This window comes from Hylobates moloch, unplaced genomic scaffold (genome assembly GCF_009828535.3).
Source record: "Hylobates moloch isolate HMO894 unplaced genomic scaffold, HMol_V3 SCAFFOLD_21, whole genome shotgun sequence".
In the NCBI taxonomy this organism is placed as follows: Eukaryota; Metazoa; Chordata; class Mammalia; order Primates; family Hylobatidae; genus Hylobates; species Hylobates moloch.
This window is the reverse complement of record NW_026652296.1, coordinates 29,018,795-29,036,519: the sequence shown is the minus strand read 5'-3', so window position 1 is coordinate 29,036,519 and position 17,725 is coordinate 29,018,795. Positions and strand designations below refer to the sequence as shown.

Here is a 17,725-nt window from a genome sequence, read left to right as displayed (position 1 = left end):
TTACTTGGAACCTCCAGGCCACCCAGCACAATACCCACAGTGTTCTCCCTGAAAGGCCACGGAGCGGAGGGAGTAAGGGGTAAATGGAAACCACCAGTCTTCTCCTCTAAAACAGCGTGAAGTAGATAATCCAGACTTACCTTCCAGAAAGGGCCTCAAGCAATAAGGAAAAGTAAAAAAAGGCAGAGAGAGCCAAAGAAAGTCCATGGAGACCACAGTTGAGTGAGGGCTTTTGAGTCCAATATATTGGGCTTGTATTCTGTCTTTATTAGCATTCAACCTTAGGACTATAATTTAACTTACTTTACACTCAGTTTTCTAATCTGGACAATGAGGACAATAACATGTTTCCCAAGAAGGATTATTGTGAAGATTAAAAATACTACACTGGCCGAGTGTGGTGGCTCACACCTGTAATCCCAGAACTTTGGGAGGTCCAGGAAGGAGGATCATTTGAAGCCAGGAGTTTGAGACCAACCTGGTCAAGACAACAAGACCTCCATCTCTACAAAAACAAAACAAAACAAAATAAAACAAACTACAGTGTACCTTACAGCATCTTGCACATGGCAGGCACTCAATAAATAGCAGCAACTATACTGTCACTAGTAAATTAAGCACAGATGGGTCATCCCTGAAGGACCCTCTGATGGCCAATAGATGCACACTAAGAGCCAGTGACTTTAGGCTCTCTATAGCAAGTGAAGCTCTGAATGGAGAAAATTCTCGGTCGGGCGCGGTGGCTCACACCTGTAATCCCAGCACTTTGGGAGGCCAAGGCGGGAGGATCACGAGGTCAGGAGATCGAGACCATCCTGGCAAACATGGTGAAACCCCTTCTCTACTAAAAATACAAAAAAAATTAGCCGGGTGTGGTGGCATGCGCCTGTAATCCCAGCTACTCGGGAGGCTGAGGCAGGAGAATCGCTTGAACCCGGGAGTCGGAGGTTGCAGTGAGCCAAGATTGCCACTGCACTCCTCCAGCTTGGTGACAGAAAGAGACTCAGTCTCAAAAAAAAAAAAAAAAAAAAAAAAAAAGAAAATTCTCAAACTCTTTCCCTGGGAGGGAGGCAGGCAGCTCAGTGTAGACCAGAGGCCTCCGATCAGACATATGTGGGTTCCTCATAGCTTCCAGGCTGGGTGTTTTGTGGCCAGTTACCCTCTCTGAGCCTGATTCATTATCTGTATTAGACAATAAGACCATTATGTTCTTCCTCCTGAGAGGCAGGTAAGGGTGTACTGTAAAAGCACAAGCGTCAGAGGATTGAAACCTGGGCTTAATCTTAGCTCTCCACTTAATAGCTGGACCATGACCATGGCACCCTATTTAACCCTTCTGAGCTTCACTTTTCTCATCTAAAAGCCTTCCTCTTTGAGTGGTTATGAGGATTATCAGATAATGTGCCGGTGCCTGGCAAATAGTAACAATTTCACTTGATACATGAAAGTGTTTATCTTATATCCAGGGCCAGGTACGGGAAGGCACTCAAGAAATGTGCTGATGGCCGGCGCAGTGGCTCACACCTATAAATCCCAGCAATTTGATAGGCTGAGGTGGGTGGATCACCTGAGGTCTGGAGTTTGAGACCAGCCTGGCAAACACAGCAAAACCCTGTCTCTACTAAAAATACAAAAATTAGCCCGGCAAGGTGGTGGGCACCTGTAGTTCCAGCTACTTGGGAGGCTGAGGCAGAAGAATTGCTTAAACCCAGGAGGTGGAGGTTGCAGTGAGCCAAGATCGTGCCACTGCATTCCAGCCTGGCTGACAGAGCAAGAATCTGTCTCCAGAAAAAAAAAGAGAAAGAAAAGAAAAAAAAAGAAAAAGAAAAAGATGCTGAACCAAACTCTCCACTTGGGTGGAAGGGTGTTAAGAAAAAAGATATTCTGGTAAACTGGTACCCACTGCTATGGGCCCAGGCTAACTATCCCTATTAAAATCCCAAGTACACATACCCTTGGCCCCAGTAATTCTACTTTTAGGGATTCATCCCCCCCAGATATACTGTATTCATATATGGGCCAAATGACAAATATACAGGGCTATTCACTGAGTGTCACTATTATAACTGCAAAAGACTGGAAAAAAAATGTGTCTACCAATGGGAACTGGTTAAATAAAGTATAGAATAGTGCCCTGTGTAGAATACCACGCAGCATTAAAAAAACTTAGAAAGCTTTTATGTACTGACACAGAAAGATCTTAAGAGATACAACTCTGATATTTGCATCCTATGACAACAAAATAACACCAATATTGTGTAATCAACCACACTAGGGTTGCTACCATCTCTGACCCTTTGTCTTTGGATGCTGTTAAGCTAAAAGCGGACCAGGATCCATGATGAGGTTCCTCTATCCTCTGGGTTAAGTCTGTCCAGGTAAAATAATAGGGAAAGAAGAATACCATTAAAATAAAAATTGGCTGGGCACAGTGGCTCATGCCTGTAATCTCAGTACTTTCGGAAGCAGAGGCAGGAGGACTGCTTGAGGCCAGGAGTTCAGGACTAGCCTGGGCAACACAGCAAGACCCTGTCTCTATAATTAAAGAAGAAAAGGAAAGGAAGAAAGGGGAAGGGAAGGGGAGGGGAGGGGAGAGGAAGGGAAGGGGAGGGGAGGGGAGGGGAGGGGAGGGAAGAGGGAAGGAATAAAGAAAGTTGGGTGCGGTGGCTCATGCCTGTAATCCTACTAACACTTTAGGAGGCTGAGGTGGGTTGATTGCTTGGGACCAGGAGTTCGAAACCAGCCTGGGAGACATAGTGAGATCCCGTCTCTATAAAAAAAATAAAAATAAAAAAATAAAGAAAGAAAATAAAAATTATCCTATGGTGGTCTTGGAAGAAAAAGGGGAAGGTAGGAAACTTAATCCTAGAGGCAGTAGGAATAGGCTCTAGGAAAACGACTGGCAACAGCCTGAAAATCCCCTCCCCAGTCTTTCCTTACCACGCCCTCTCCTGTTTTCTTTAAAATCAGTCTCTTCCACGCCTGCTAAGACCACTTTATCAGGAACTCCTGAAAGTAGATGGAGACTAAATTGGCTCTGAAAGAATACAAATGGCTAATAAAAAGTTAAGAAAAGATGTTCTGCCAGGCGCGGTGGCTCACGCCCGTAATCCCAGCACTTTGGGAGGCTGAGGCGGGTGGATCACTTGAGGTTGGGAGTTTGAGACCACCCTGACCAACATGGAGAAACCCCATCTCTACTAAAAATACAAAAAATTAGCCGGGTGTGGTGGCACATGCTTGTAATCCCAGCTGCTTGGGAGGCTGAGGCAGGAGAATTGCTTGAACCCAGGAGGTGGAGGTTGTGGTAAGCCGGAGATCGGGCCACTGCACTCCAGCCTGGGCAACAAGAGTGAAACTCTGTCTCAAAAAAAAAAAAGAAAAGATGTGCTACCTCACAAGTAACCCTGGAAATAGTCCTTGGATATTTTTAACTTTTTTCCCCCCCCGTGACAGGGTCTCACTCTCATCCAGGCTGGAGTGCAGTGGCATAATCATGACTCAGTGCAGCTTCAACCTCCTGGACTGAAGAGATTCTCCTATTTTAGCTTCCCAAGTAGCTAGGACTACAGGTGTGTACCACCGTGAACGACTAATTTTTTTTTTTTTTTTTTTTTGAGAGAGACAAGGTCTCACTATGTTGTCCAGGCTGTCTCAAACTCCTGGGCTCAAGCAATCCTTCCACCTCGGCCTCCCAAACTGCTGGGATTACAGGTGTGAGTCACTGCACCTGGCCAATTTTAAACTTATTCTTATGAGAATATTTAATCATGTACAAAAGTAGACAGAATAAAACGAACCCATCATTCAACTTCAGCAAGTATCAACTTGGCGCCAATCTTATTTCATCTGTTCCCCAACCACTAACTCTCTCACTCCAGTAGTATTTTGAAGCAAATCCCACACACAGGTCAGTATGTATTTCTTTTTTTTTGTAGACAGTCTCACTCTGTTGCCCAGGCTGGAACGCAATGGCATGATCTCAGCTCACTGCAACCTCCGTCTCCTGGGTTCAAGCGATTCTCATGTCTCAGCCTCCCAAGAAGCTGGGATTACAGGTGTGTGCCATGATACCTGGCTGTTTTGATAAACTCTCTCCCACATGCTGGCTTTGAGAATCGATTGAAAAGTTAAAAAAGGAAAAAAAGCCCCAACTTTTTCCCAAAGAGGGTACCTTTGTTCATTATGAAATATTAATACAGTAGGCTGGGCACGGTGGCTCAGGCCTGTAATCCCAGCACTTTGGGAGGCCGAGGCGGGTGGATCACCTGAGGTCAGGCATTCAAGACCAGCCTGACCAACATGGTGAAACCCCGTCTCTACTAAAAATATTTAAAAAATTAGCCGGGCGTGGTGGCATACGCCTGAAATCCCAGCTAATTTGGGAGGCTGAGGCAGGAGAATCGCTTGAACCCGAAAGGCAGAGGTTGCAGTGAGCCGAGATCATGCCATTGCACTCCAGCCTGGGCAACAGAGCGAGACTCTGTCTCAAAAAAAAAAAAAAACAAAAACAAAGAAATATTAATACAGTATATGCAATAAGCTCTAGGTACAACTTAAGTCATAAATAATTCAAATTTACAGCCTTTAACACCCTATGGAGGCCAGGCGCGGAGGCTCACGCCTGTAATCCCAGCACTTTGGGAGGCCAAGGTGGGTGGATCACTTGAGGTCAGGAGTTCGAGACCAGCCTGGCCAACATGGTGAAACCCCGTCTCTACTAAAAATACAAAAATTAGCTGGGTGTGGTAGTGCAAGCCTGTAATTCCAGCTTCTCGAAAGGCTGAGGCAGGAGAATCATTTGAACCTGGGAGGTGGAGGTTGCAGTGAGCCAAGACCGTGCCACCGTACTCCAGCCTGGGCGACAGAGCAAGACTCTGTCTCAAAATAAAAAATAAAATAAAATAAAATAAACAGGCTGGCTGCGGTGGTGCCCAGCGAACAAATTAATCCCAGCTACTCAAGAGGCTGAGGCAGAAGAACTGAAAGACTATATTTGTAACATGCATAGACAAAGTATTAGTATTCAAAATATATTTAAAAAGCCTACAAACCCATAAGAAAAAGTCAAATCAAAAGGAAATGGAGCAAGGACTTGAACATTTTACAAAGAGGAAACATGAATGGCCAACAGATGTAAGAAAAGATTCACAGCCCCACTTGTAATCTGAGAAATGCAAATTAAAACCACAAGATACCATCTCACGCCCACCAGCTCCATAAAAATTTAAGTCTGACCATATCAAGTATTAACAAAGAGGTAAAGTAATGGAAAACCCATATGCTGTTGGTGGCTGTGTAAATTCATACAAACACAGGAAAACAATCTGCCATTACCTTCTGATCAAGCAATTCCACTTCTGTGTAAACCCTACAACAATGATTCTCAGTGAGATCCAAGGACCAAGAGTGGCAGCATCAGCTGAGAAGTTGTTAGAAGTGCAAATTCTGAGGGCCCCAACCCTGACATACACAATCAAACACTTTGGGGGTGGAGCCTAGCAATCTGAGGTTTAACAAACCTTCCAGGTGATTCTGATGAGCAGCTAAAGTTTGGGAACCACTGCCTGGGAGAAACTCTTGAACATGTGTATGTGCAGGAGACACAAACAGTTTTCATAACAGCATTGTCTGAAATAGTAAAAACAAGGGAGCAACCCAAATAACTACTGACAGCAGAATGGATACACAGCTTGAGACATGATCATATAATTGGATAAGAAAATGAACAAATTATGCTATGCAAGTAACATGGATGGATCTCAACCTTGAATGAAAAAAGGAAACTGCAGATGATAAACACAGTATAATACCTAAATGAAGTTTAAAAGTATGCAGAGGCTGGGCGCAGTGGCTCACGCTTGTAATCCCAGCACTTTGGGAGGCTGAGGCAGGCGGATCACGAGGTCAGGAGTTTGAGACCAGCCTGGCCAATGTGGTGAAACCCCATCTCTACTAATAATACAAAACTTACAGCTGGGCGCGGTTGCTTACAGCTGTAATCCCAGCACTTTGGGAGGCCGAGGCTGGTGGATCACGAGGTCAGGAGTTCAAGACCAGCCTGGCCAAGATGGTGAAACCCCATCTCTACTAAAACTACAAAAATTAGCCAGGCACAGTGGCAGATGCCTGTAATCCCAGCTACTTGGGAGTCTGAGGCAAGAGAATCACTTGAACCCGGGCGGCAGAGGTTGCAGTAAGCCGAGATCGCACCACACTGCACTACAGCCTGGGCGACAGAGTGAGACTCCATCTTAAAAAAAAAAAATTAGTCAGGCGTGGTGGCGTGCGCCTGTAGTCCCAGCTACTTGAGAGACTGAGGCAGAAGAACCGCTTGAACCGGGGAGGCGGAGGTTGCAGTGAGCTGAGGTCGCGCCATTGCACTCCAGCCTGGGCGAGAAAGTGGGACTGTCTCAGAAAAAACAAAAACAAGAACAAAAACAAAAAAAAGCATGTAGAAGAATATCCTATATGGTTTAGGAATATATACCTACATATATATAGTAAAACTAAAAAAAAAAAAAAAAAAAAAAAAAAAAAAGGTAGCCGGGTGTGGTGGCTCACACCTGTAATCCCAGTGCTTTGAGAAGCTGAGGTAGGAGGATCGCTTGAAGCCAGGAGTTCTAGACCAGCCCAGGCAACATAGTGAGACCCCATCTCTTAAAAAAAAAAAAAAAAATTCAAAAATTAGCTACTTGGCAGGCTGAGGCAGAAGGATCACTTAAGCCCAGAGGTTTGAGGCTGAAGTGAGGTATGATCATGCCACTGCACTCTAGCCTGGTTGACATGGTGAGATACCACAAAACAAAACACAGAACTCAGGAGTATGGATGGTGGGGTAGCTGTGATTGGGGAGGGGTACACAGAGGGCTCTAAGGTACTCATGTTTACTTTTGTTTGTTTTTAGAGACAAGGTCTCCCTCTGTTGCCCATACTGGAGAACGGTGGCACGATCATAGCTTACTGCAGCCTTAAACTCCTGGGCTCAGGTGATTCCCCGACTCAACCTTCTGAGTAGCTGGAGTTATAGGCGTGCACCACCATGCCCAGCTATTTTTTAATTTTAGTTTTTATAGAGATGGTGGTCTCACTATGTTGCCCAGGCTAGTCTCAAACTTCTGGCCTCAAGCAATCCTCCTACCTCAGCCTCCCAAGTGCTGGGATTACAGGCATAAGCCATCATGCAAGGCAGACATATGTTTGATTATTAATTAAACTGGGTGATGAGTTTACAGGTGATGATTTTGCTATTTTTAAAATTGTACATATGCATTAGATATTCTCTGTTGTATTTATGATAAATTTCTTAAAAAAAAAAAGTGTACTGAAACAGTGCAATACTCTGAGCCAGAACTGTAACAACTAACTCAACATATGCAGTGTCCGAAGGGTTAAGCCTGTTTCTCTGCCTGTGGGTGGGAGGGCAGGCAGCAGCTGGGGCACAGTGGGAGTTCCTGGCTCCAGCTGGCTCTAGCTTGGATCAAGCACCACGCCCAGGAACTGGCACCTGTAGGGGGGGCTTCTGGACAGGTGGCACCTGTAGCCCTTGGTGACCTGATACATGTGAGAGGCTGGGCCCAGTCAGATGGGTGGTGGGCTTCTGTCAGAGCCCCTCCATCTGGTAAGGAAGTTTGCTGGTGGCAGCTTGGAGCTGGTGAGAAGGGGAAGAGGGTCTAAGACACAGGATGGGGGTGGGGAAGGAAGTGGGTGGGCTGGGCTCAGATACCAAGGGAGGTTGGTGGGATTAGCACCTGCTGAGAATGAGATTAGGTTTCTTGGGAAGGGCTCATCTATCTAATGCTCCCGAAAGCTGTCTCCCTGTGGCTTTTCTCTGCTGGACAGATGGTGTCTGAGCTGCCTCTTGGAGGGTGGGCTCCTTGAGGGGGTGGTGGAGGTGGAGTGCGACGTGCTGCCTGCTTTCCAGAGGACCTTGAGGCCCTGGGACTTCTTCCCTTCCAACAATAGTAATAAGGATTAGAGCTAACTCTTACTGAAGGTTTACCATATGCCAGGTATTGTCGTAAGCCCTTCATACAAATTACCCTCATTTAGTTTTCACAGCACCCAACTGCCTTTCATCTAGACAGTAGGTTTACATTGAAGGAAACTAAGGCTTGGTAAAGTTAAACACTTGCCCAAAGTCAAACAGTAAGCAGGGCCTGGTGATGTACCTATAATCCCAGGAAGATAGAGGCGGGAGGATCACTTGAGCCCAGGAGTTCGAGACAAGCACAGGCAACATAGTGAGACCTAATCTCAAAACAACAACAAAAACAAAACAGTAAGCAAACTAGGACTTGAATACAGGCAGTTCAACTCCACAGCCCTAGCAGGAAATCACTATCAGCTAAGGCATCTTCCCCTTATTAAATGGCAGTAAGGACTTTCCAGTTTCTTAAGCCAAAAACCTGGACTCCTCTCTCTCTCACCTCTTATCCAGCAATCATCAGCAAATCCAGTTGGTCCAACCTTCAAATTATATCGAAGCTCTGACCACTGCTCGCCACTTCCACCACCCCTCCACCCTGGTATAAACTGCTGTTATCACCCACCTGACTTCTCACTGGTCTCCTGCTCCCACTCTTACCCATAGAGTTTGTTCTCCACACCAGAGAGATCCTTCTAAAACCTGTCACTTCTTTGCTTATAAATCCTCCATGCCTTTCCACTGCCCTTAAAGCAAGGTCCCACGTGGCCCTACAAGACCTGGCCCCTGGTGACGTCTCAGACCAGACTCCTACCACTGGCTTACTCTACTCTGGCCATACTGGCCACCTTGCTGTACTTTAAATATGTTGGAGAGTCTTTTTTTGTACTTGATTTATTTTTTAAATTTTTTGAAACAAGGTCTTGCTCTGTCAGCCAGACTAGAGTGGAGTGACAGGATCATAGCTCACTGCAGCCTCAAACTCCTGGATTTAAGCCATCTTCCTGCCTCAGTGTCCCGAGTAGCTAGGACTACAGACATGCACCACTACACCCAGCTAAACTCTGGCTTTGTCGCTCTGGCTGATCTCAAATTCTCAGCATCAAGTGATCCTCCTGCCTTGGCCTCCCAAAATGTTGGGATTACAGGCGTGAGCCACTGCACCTGGCTTTTTCTTGTTTTACGACTTGCTGTTCTCTATGCCTACAACACTATTCCCTCATATATCTGCACAGATCATGCCCTCACTGCATTCAGATCCAATGTCACTTTATCAGAGAGGCCTTCCTAACTACCCTACCCTTCCTTTTCCCATCCCTAATGCCTTTTCTCTGCTTTATTTTTCCCTATAGCACTAAATACTACCTCACATGTTATTTATTTTTTAGAGGTGGAGTGTCGCTATGTTGCCCAGGTTGGTCTCCAACTCCTGGGCTCAAGCAATACTCCCACCTCGGCTTCCTAAAGTGCTAGAATTACAGGTGAGAGCCACTGTGCCTAGCCATGACATGTTAATTTACTTAGAATCTGTCACCCACACTGGAATGTCCACTGGGTGAGAACAGGGACTTTGGTTTGTTCAGACTGTATGTCCAACCTTTAGCTCAGTCCCTGACGTATGACAGGAATGCAATAAATACTTGTTAATGAACAAATGAATGAATGACCCATATCCCTCAGGAAATGACTCAGACTCAAAGGGGAGTAAGGTTGCCTGAGTGTCCTTGGCTTTCACAGCCCTGATGACCTTTGGTACCCCATGGCAGTGGTCAACGTCCTTCCCTATTATGAAATGTCCTGGGTGCATAGCATCACCACTGTGTCATCTACTTGTGCCTGCACCCACGCACACACACAGGGACACAAAGCTGGAACAGGGCTGGTTTTGAGAAGGAGTAAGCCTGGGCAGTTGAAACCCAGGTTCAGTGAACTCTAGGGCACTTATTTCTAGGTGACTATCCTTGCCACTGCTGGCCTACCAAGGTCTCCCAGTCATATGCCCATGCACTGTATACATTTTGGCATTTATTTTCATGAATAAAGCGTCATTAGAGGCCAGACACTGCTGGCTAACGCCTGTAATCGCAGCATTTTGGGACGTCAAGGTGGGAGGACTGCTTGAGCCCAGGAGTTTGAGACCAGCCTGGACAACACAGTGAGACCTTGTCTCTACTAAAAATTTAAAAATAAGCTAGTTGGCCGGGCACGGTGGCTCACACCTGTAATCCTAGCACTTTGGGAAGCTGAGGAGGGTGGATCTGAGGTCAGGAGTTCGAGATCAGCCTGGCCAACGTGGTCAAACCCTGTCTACCAAAAATACAAAAATTTGCTGGGCATGGTGGTGGGCGACTGTAATCCCAGCTACTCGGGAGGCTGAGGCAGGAGAATCACTTGAATCCAGGAGACGGAGGCTGCAGTGAGCCGAGATCAAGCCACTCCAGCCTGGGCAACAGAGCAAGACTCTATCTCAAAAAAAAAAAAAAAATTAGCTAGGCATGATGGCATGTGCCTACATTTTAGCTTCACTATTTTCACATGTAAAATGGATGTCACAGGGTATATGGCTCCTTGGAATATTATATAACATATTTAAATCATTCAGCAGTATACTTAGCACCCATGGAGTGCTCAATGAATGGTAGCTCTGTAGATCAGTTCTCAATAGAGGGACAGGCCATTAGATAAGCTTGGGGAAGGCTTCCTGGAAAAGACTGGCTTGGTACTGGACTTTGGAGCCTGAATAGAATATACATGAATGTTGGCTGGAAGGAGCCTATACAAATGGAAGAGGGAAGAGGACAGGCTTTGGATGCTGGCAGTTTGCTGTGTAATCTTTAACAGGTGACTTTTTTTTTTTTTTAGACGGAGTCTCACTCTGTTACCCAGGCTGGAGTGCAGTGGCACGATCTCGACTCACTGCAACCTCCACCTCCCGGGTTCCTGCCATTCTCCTGCCTCAGCCTCCCGAGTAGCTGGGACTGCAGGTGCCCGCCACCACGCCCAGCTAATTTTTTGTATTTTTAGTAGAGACGGGGTTTCACTGTGTTAGCCAGGATGGTCTCTATCTCCTGACCTCGTGATCTGCCTGCCTCGGCCTCCCAAAGTGCTGCGATTACAGGCGTGAGCCACCGCGCCCAGCCTAACAGGTGATTTTACCTCTCAAAGTCTCAGTTTTCTTCTCTGTAGAATGTGGATACCACTAGAACATACCTCATAAAACTGTTGGGAGGATTAATGAGATGCTATACTGGTAAGTGGAAACCACTGAACAGAATCCTCAGCATGTGTTGTTGCTCTTTTTTTTTTTTTTTTTTTTTTTTTTTTTGATTTTTTTTTTTTTTTTTTTTTTTTTTTGAGACAGAGTCTCACTTTGTTGCCCAGGCTGGAGTGCAATGGCACGATCTCAGCTCACTGCAAGCTCCGCCTCCCAGGTTCACGCCATTCTCCTGCCTCAGCCTCCTGAGTAGCTGGGACTACAGGCGCCCGCCACCACACCCGGCTAATTTTTTGTATTTTTTAGTAGAGACGGGGTTTCACTGTGTTAGCCAGGATGGTCTTGATCTCCTGACCTCGTGATCTGCCCGCCTCGGCCTCCCAGAGTGCTGGGATTACAGGCGTGAGCCACCGCACCTGGCCATTGTTTCTTATTTGGCAGGAGAAATTGCCTGGACAAAGGCTGGGAAGTAGGATGTGAGAGGGCACAGCTATTACTCATTCCCTGTCTCACATCTGCCATCATCTCTCACCTAGACAACTGTAGCAGCCTCCTTCCTGAGCTCCCTGCTTTTGCCCTTGCCCTCCTCTAATCTGTTATCTACCTAGTTACTGGTGATCCTTATTTATTTATGTGTTTATTTACTTACTTATTTGTTTATTTTGAGATGGAGTCTTGCTCTGTTGCCCAGGCTGGACTGCAGTGGCGCAATCGCAGCTCACTGCAATCTCCGCCTCCCAGGCTCAAGCAGTTTTCCTGCTCAGCCTCCTGAGTAACTGGGATGATAGGCACATGCCATCATGCCTGGCTAATTTTTGTATTTTTAGTAGAGATGGGGTTTCACCATGTTGGCCAGGCTAGTGTTAAACTTCTGACCTCAAGTGATCTGCCTGCCTCGGCCTCCCAAAGTGCTGGGATTATAGGCGTGAACCATCGTGCCCAGCCTGGTGATCCTTTAAAAATGTATGTCGGACTGTCATTTCTTGGTTCAAAACCCTCCAGTGACTCTTTTTTTCTGAGACAGGATTTTGCTCTGTCACCCAGGTTGGAATTCTGTGAGATGTGTTCAGAGCTCACTGCAGCCATGAACTCCCAGGCTCAAGTGATCCTCCCACCTTAGCCTCCTGAGTAGCCAGGATTATTGGCGTGTGCCATCATGCCTGACACATTTTTTGTAGAGATGGAGGTCTCACTGTACTGCTCAGGCTGATGTTGAATTCCTGGGCTCAAGTGATCCTCCCACCTCAGACTCCCAAAGTGTTGGGATTACAGGCATGAGCTACTGGACCCAGTCGATTTTCCTCCTTTTTTTTTTTTTTTTTTGGAGATGGTCTCACTTTGTTACCTAGGCTGGGATATAGTGGCGTGAACATGGCTCACTGCAACCTTGACCTCCTGGACTCAAGTGTTTCTCCCATCTCAGCCTCCCGAGTAGCTGGGAATACAGGTGTGAACCACCACACCCGGCTAATTTTTGTATTTTTTTGTAGAGACAGTTTCGCCATGTTGCCCAGGCTGGTCTCAAACTCCTGAGTTCAAGCAATCTGCCTGCCTCAGCCTTCTAAAGTGCTTGGATTACAGGCATGAGCTACCACACCTGCCCTTTTTTGCTTTTCAATTAGTGAGTCAAGGGGAGATCTCCAATATATCTCCAATAGTGTGATGGCTGGTCTGCTCTGAAATGTAAGCACTTTTTTTGTCCCCTTGACCAGATTCTAAAAGTCTTAAGGTCAAAAAGTCCACAAATAACGCTTTGTTTACCCATCCTACAGTGCTAGGCCTAAGCCTCGAACTTAGGCAAAGGAGATCAGAAGGGTCACATGGCTAAATGTAGGTGGACGAGAGGGAGTTGGGGAGGGCCTTCCTGTGAATCCTCCTGCCTCTCAAGGACACTCTGTTTCCTTAGCTTGAGAAGCCTTGAGGAAAGCTTTTCCCATGAACAAGCTTTTAAAAACCTTTTAGCTCTTTAAAAGCAGCAAGTACCATTCCAGCCATGACCCTGCAGACAGGTGGAACACCCATACTCCAGCCTCATTCTGAAGAGACTTGTAGAGCAGGAAGGAAGGGGTAATGACTTTCAGTTCCAGTAATGTATCTAGAAGCAGCAGCTGATTCAGCTAGATGATGTCACCTTCCCAAACCTCCTGACCAGCAGCTGAGATGGTAAAAGCAGGAAACAGGGGATACTCAGCTGGCTAAGTCCGAACATGCCTCTGGCAAAGGCCTACAGTAACCCCAGGCTCTGGAGGCATCCTCCTGAAGATGAGGAGAAAGAGTCCTCTCAGCTGGGAGGACAGTAGGTGTCCTTCAAGACCCTCAAACCAAGATGCTTCTCCAACTCTCCTTTTGCTAAGCAGCTTTCTGCACATCCTGAACCAACAATCCTTCATTTATTCCAAGAGTGGAGCAGGGGAAAGAAGCCTGGCTTCAGAGCCAGCCCAATCTAGGTCCAAATCCAGGATTCACCATGTAAAGCTGCAGGACCCTGGCATGCAACTTCACCTCTCCAAACCTTAGTTTCTTTACTGGAAAAGAAAGTAGGGCTAATGGACCATTTACCACACAGTCTAGGTGAGGGAATTAAATGAGAAAATGCATGTAGAGTACCTGACATGGGCTAGGTGCTCAATAAATGGTAGTCACCATTGTCCCATTGGATCTCTGCAGAGGAGATTTGAAAGATCACCTCCATCTATAACACAAAAGGAAACAAAGGTACCAACTAGACCCAACAGTGTCAAAGCTGAGTATCTGAGTGGGCCATGCATATAGTTGCTTCCCTAGATATTCCATTACTCAGTTTCATTTTCTGTACAGCATTTAACCCAATCTCTGAAATAATTTTATTTGCTTCTTGGGCTAGCTGTCTTTCTCATTAAAGTAAGAGTTCTATAAGAGCAATGTCTTTGACCTTATCTTGTTTATCTTAGCATCTCCAGCACGTAGCACAGGGCCTGGCACATAGTTGGTGCTCAATAAACATTTGCCGAATCACCAGATGAACAGCACCTGGGATGGCCAAAAGCTAAACTGACAATGGCCCCACACTTACTCCTCCCCTCACTATTAGTTGAAGGCTCTGGCTCCCATTTCAGAAGCTGCCATTGCCACCTGGGAATCAGCAGCCCAACCAGTGGCCAGGATGGGCATTAGTCCCTGGGCATGACCTATCTATTGGGGTACCAGAGCTGCCAAGGAGGGCCTTGGAATCCTCCCCCTGGCACTTGAAGATCCGACAAACCTGGCTCTAGCTGACTTTTTTGGCTTTATTACCTAATAAAAGAGACCCCTCCACATATGCCTAAAACTTGACTGCCACTGCCCACGGGTCTCTTCTTGAGAGTTGGTCTCAGCCTGCAAATCTTAGCCCACGTCAACTCTTCTACTGGGAGCTACAGCCCCTCTTTTCCCTGCTTTGTGGTAAGGCTCGGTGCAAACCTCACCTCTTCTGTGAAGTCCTTCCCTCATTTGGCATTTAGCATTTATTGTTGGCTTTTACAAGATCTCTTTTCATGTATATTATGTCTTTTCTCTCTAATTCAATTAGAAGTATCTTGAGAGCAGAACTGGGTTTCTAATGGCAATATCTCAATTAATAAACCTTCTACGGAAAAGACTCCTTGAAACAAAGTTAGCTAGGTCCAGAGAGGACTGGAGAGGGGTCTAGGCTCCTCCCTGCTGGACCAGCCCCTTTGACAAAAAGAGGAGATCATGCTGCCTCAATCCAGGAGCCCAGCTGATGAGGCAGGAAGGGAGCCAGCAAATCCTAGACTATTATGTGCAGTCTGGGACAATCCCAAGGTCATCTATGTAATTAGATTTTTTTGTTTTGGAGACGGAGTCTTGCTCTGTCACCAGGCCAGAGTGCAGTGGTGTGATCTCAGCTCACTGCAACCTCCACCTCCTGGGTTCAAGCGATTCTCCTGCCTCAGCCTCCTGAGTAGCTGGGATTACAGGTACGTGCCACCACACCTGGCTAATTTTTTGTATTTTAGTAGAGACAGGGTTTCACCATGTTGGCCAAGACGGTCTTGATCTCCTGACCTCATGATCTGCCCACCTTGCCCTCCCAAAGTGCTGGGATTATAGGCGTGAGCCACCACGCCCGGCCTGTAATTAGATTTTTTAAAAACCATCATTTTAAATGAATCTGGGCAATATTTAGTTATAAAGAATGGCAGAAAAACTGCTCAGTTCAAAGGACTTTTGTAACATACATTTGTGTGAACTAATTTTGGTTTTGGCTCTTGTCTTCTTACCCATATTTTCCTTTCACCCAACTCCCTTAGCTACATTATCCTTTTGGTTTTATGAATTTTCCTAAGTTGCTTCCAACTCTTTGTAAAACAGAGCAAGGTTCCAATAAAAAAATAAGATTGGTCCAGTTTTCTTTTCAGTGGTACAGTGGTATATATAAAAAATGATGTTCCAAACAACTCATTATAACAATTAAGAATAAGTGGCAAAAATAATGCATGTAAATCACTGAATACAGTGCTTGGTACTTAATGAGCATTCAAAAGTAGGATGAAAGAACACTATTAATTCTCATTAGCTTCTCTTCTCTGGGCCTCAGTTTTTTCATGTCTTAGGTTTGGTTCATTTGTTTAATCATTTATTCAAAAAGTATTCACTTAATGTTTACTACCTGCAAAGAATAGCTGCAGACACTGGAGATACAATGATGAACAAACCAAACGCCCTATAATCATGAGGCTTATATTCTAATAGAAGAGACAGGCAAAAACAAGTAAACAAACAAAAAGAAAATTCCAGGTAGAGGTTGTTGCTATGACAAAACTACAAGAAGACTGGAGAGGGATTTAGAAATAGCATGGCTACTTCAAACTTAAGGTCAAGGAAAGTCTCTCAGAGGAGGTGACCAGCAAGCTGAACCAAATGTAGGACTCAGAAAGGAAATACTAGGGGCAGAACATTCCAGGCAGAGAAAAGAGCAACTACAAAGGCCCTTGGGCAGGAAGAAGTTATGCCAGGATCCAGGAGCAGCAAGGAACCCATGCGGCTTGAGTGGATAAGGGAGAGACGGAATGATGGAGGGGCAGCCAGGACCAGATCACACAGGCCTCAGAGGTTGGTAAGAAGTCTGGGTTTTGCTGGGTGCCGTGGATCATACCTGTAATCCCAGCACTTTCGGGGGCTGAGGCGGGCAGATCACGAGGTCAGGAGTTCAAGACCAGCCTGGACATCGTGGTGAAACCCCATCTCTACTAAAAATACAAAAATTAGCTGGGCATGATGGCAGATGCCTTTATTTTTTATTTTTTGAGACAGAGTTTTGCTCTTGTTGCCTAGGGTGGAGTGCAATGGTGCGATCTTGGCTCAACACAACCTCCGCCTCCCAGGTTCAAGCGATTCTCCTGCCTCAGCCTCCTGAGTAACTGAGATTACAGGCATGTGCCACCAAGCCCAGCTAATTTTGTATTTTTAGTAGAGACGGGTTTCTCCATGTTGGTCAGGCTGGTCTTGAACTCCTGACCTCAGGTGATCCACCCGCCTCAGCCTCCCAAAGTGCTGGGATTACAGGGGTGAGCCATCGTGTCCAGCCAGCCAGTGGGCACCTTTAATCCCAGTTACTCAGGAGGTTGAGGCAGGAGAATCACTTGAACCCGGGAGGCGGAGGTTGCAGTGAGCCGAAATGATGCCTACTGCACTCCCGCCTGGGCGACAGGGCAAGACTCCAACTCAAAAAAAAAAAAAGTCTGGGTTTTATTCTAACTACAGTGGAAGACCACTTGGAGGGCTGGAAACAAAAATGCAATAAGATCTGAACTTGGTTTTTATTTTATTAAACTTTTTGAGACAGAGTTTCACTCCTGTTGCCCAGGCTGGAGTGCAATGGTGCAATCTTGGCTCACTGCAACCTCCACCTCCTGGGTTCAAGTGATTCTCCTGCCTCAGCCTCCCAGGTAGCTGGCATCACAGGCATGAGCCACCATGCCCGGCTAATTTTGTATTTTTAGTAGAGATGGGGTTTCACCATGTTGGTCAGGCTGGTCTCGAACTCATTACCTCAGGTGATCACCCGCCTTGGCGTCCCAATGTGCTGGGATTACAGGTGTGAGCCACTGCTCCTGGGTAATTTTTTGTATTTTTAGTAGAGACAGGGTTGCATCATGTTGGCCAGGCTGGTCTCTAACTCCTGACCTCAGGTGATCCACCCACCTTGGCCTCCCAAAGTGCTGGGATTACAGGTGTGAGCCACCATGCCTGGCCTGAACTTGGTTGTTTTTTTTTTTTTTTTTTGACACAAGAGTCTCACTCTGTTGCCCAGGCTGGCGTGCAGTGGTGCAATCTCGGCTCACTGCAACCTCCGCCTCCTGGATTCAAGTGATTCTCCTGCCTCAGCCTCCTGAGTAGCTGAGATTACAGGTATGCACCACCACACCCAGCTAATTTTTTTATTTTTAGTAGAGACAGGGTTTGACCATGTTGGCCAGGCTGGTCTGGAACTCCTGATCTCAGGTGATTCGCCTGTCTTGGCCTCCCAAAGTGCTGGGATTATAGGCATGAGCCACTGAGCCCAGCCCTGAACTTGTTTTTTTTTTTTTTTTTTTTTTTTGAGA

At 46.2% G+C, this 17,725-nt stretch overlaps 1 protein-coding gene across 11 annotated transcripts in view; it reads right to left on the bottom strand.

The window, feature by feature from the left end:
• The window catches only part of BCL2L1 (BCL2 like 1), a 79,939-nt gene that overhangs the window by 20,238 nt on the left and 41,976 nt on the right, over positions 1–17,725 (bottom strand). The window contains exon 3 of one of the 11 annotated variants that reach the window (XM_058432720.1): positions 2,948–3,009. The exons of the other annotated variants lie outside the window; for them this stretch is intronic. Within the exon in view, the coding sequence (XP_058288703.1) occupies positions 2,986–3,009 (24 nt within the window). The 3' untranslated portion in view covers positions 2,948–2,985. Of the gene's footprint in view, positions 1–2,947; positions 3,010–17,725 lie in introns of those variants that run through there. 11 annotated transcript variants of the gene reach the window in all.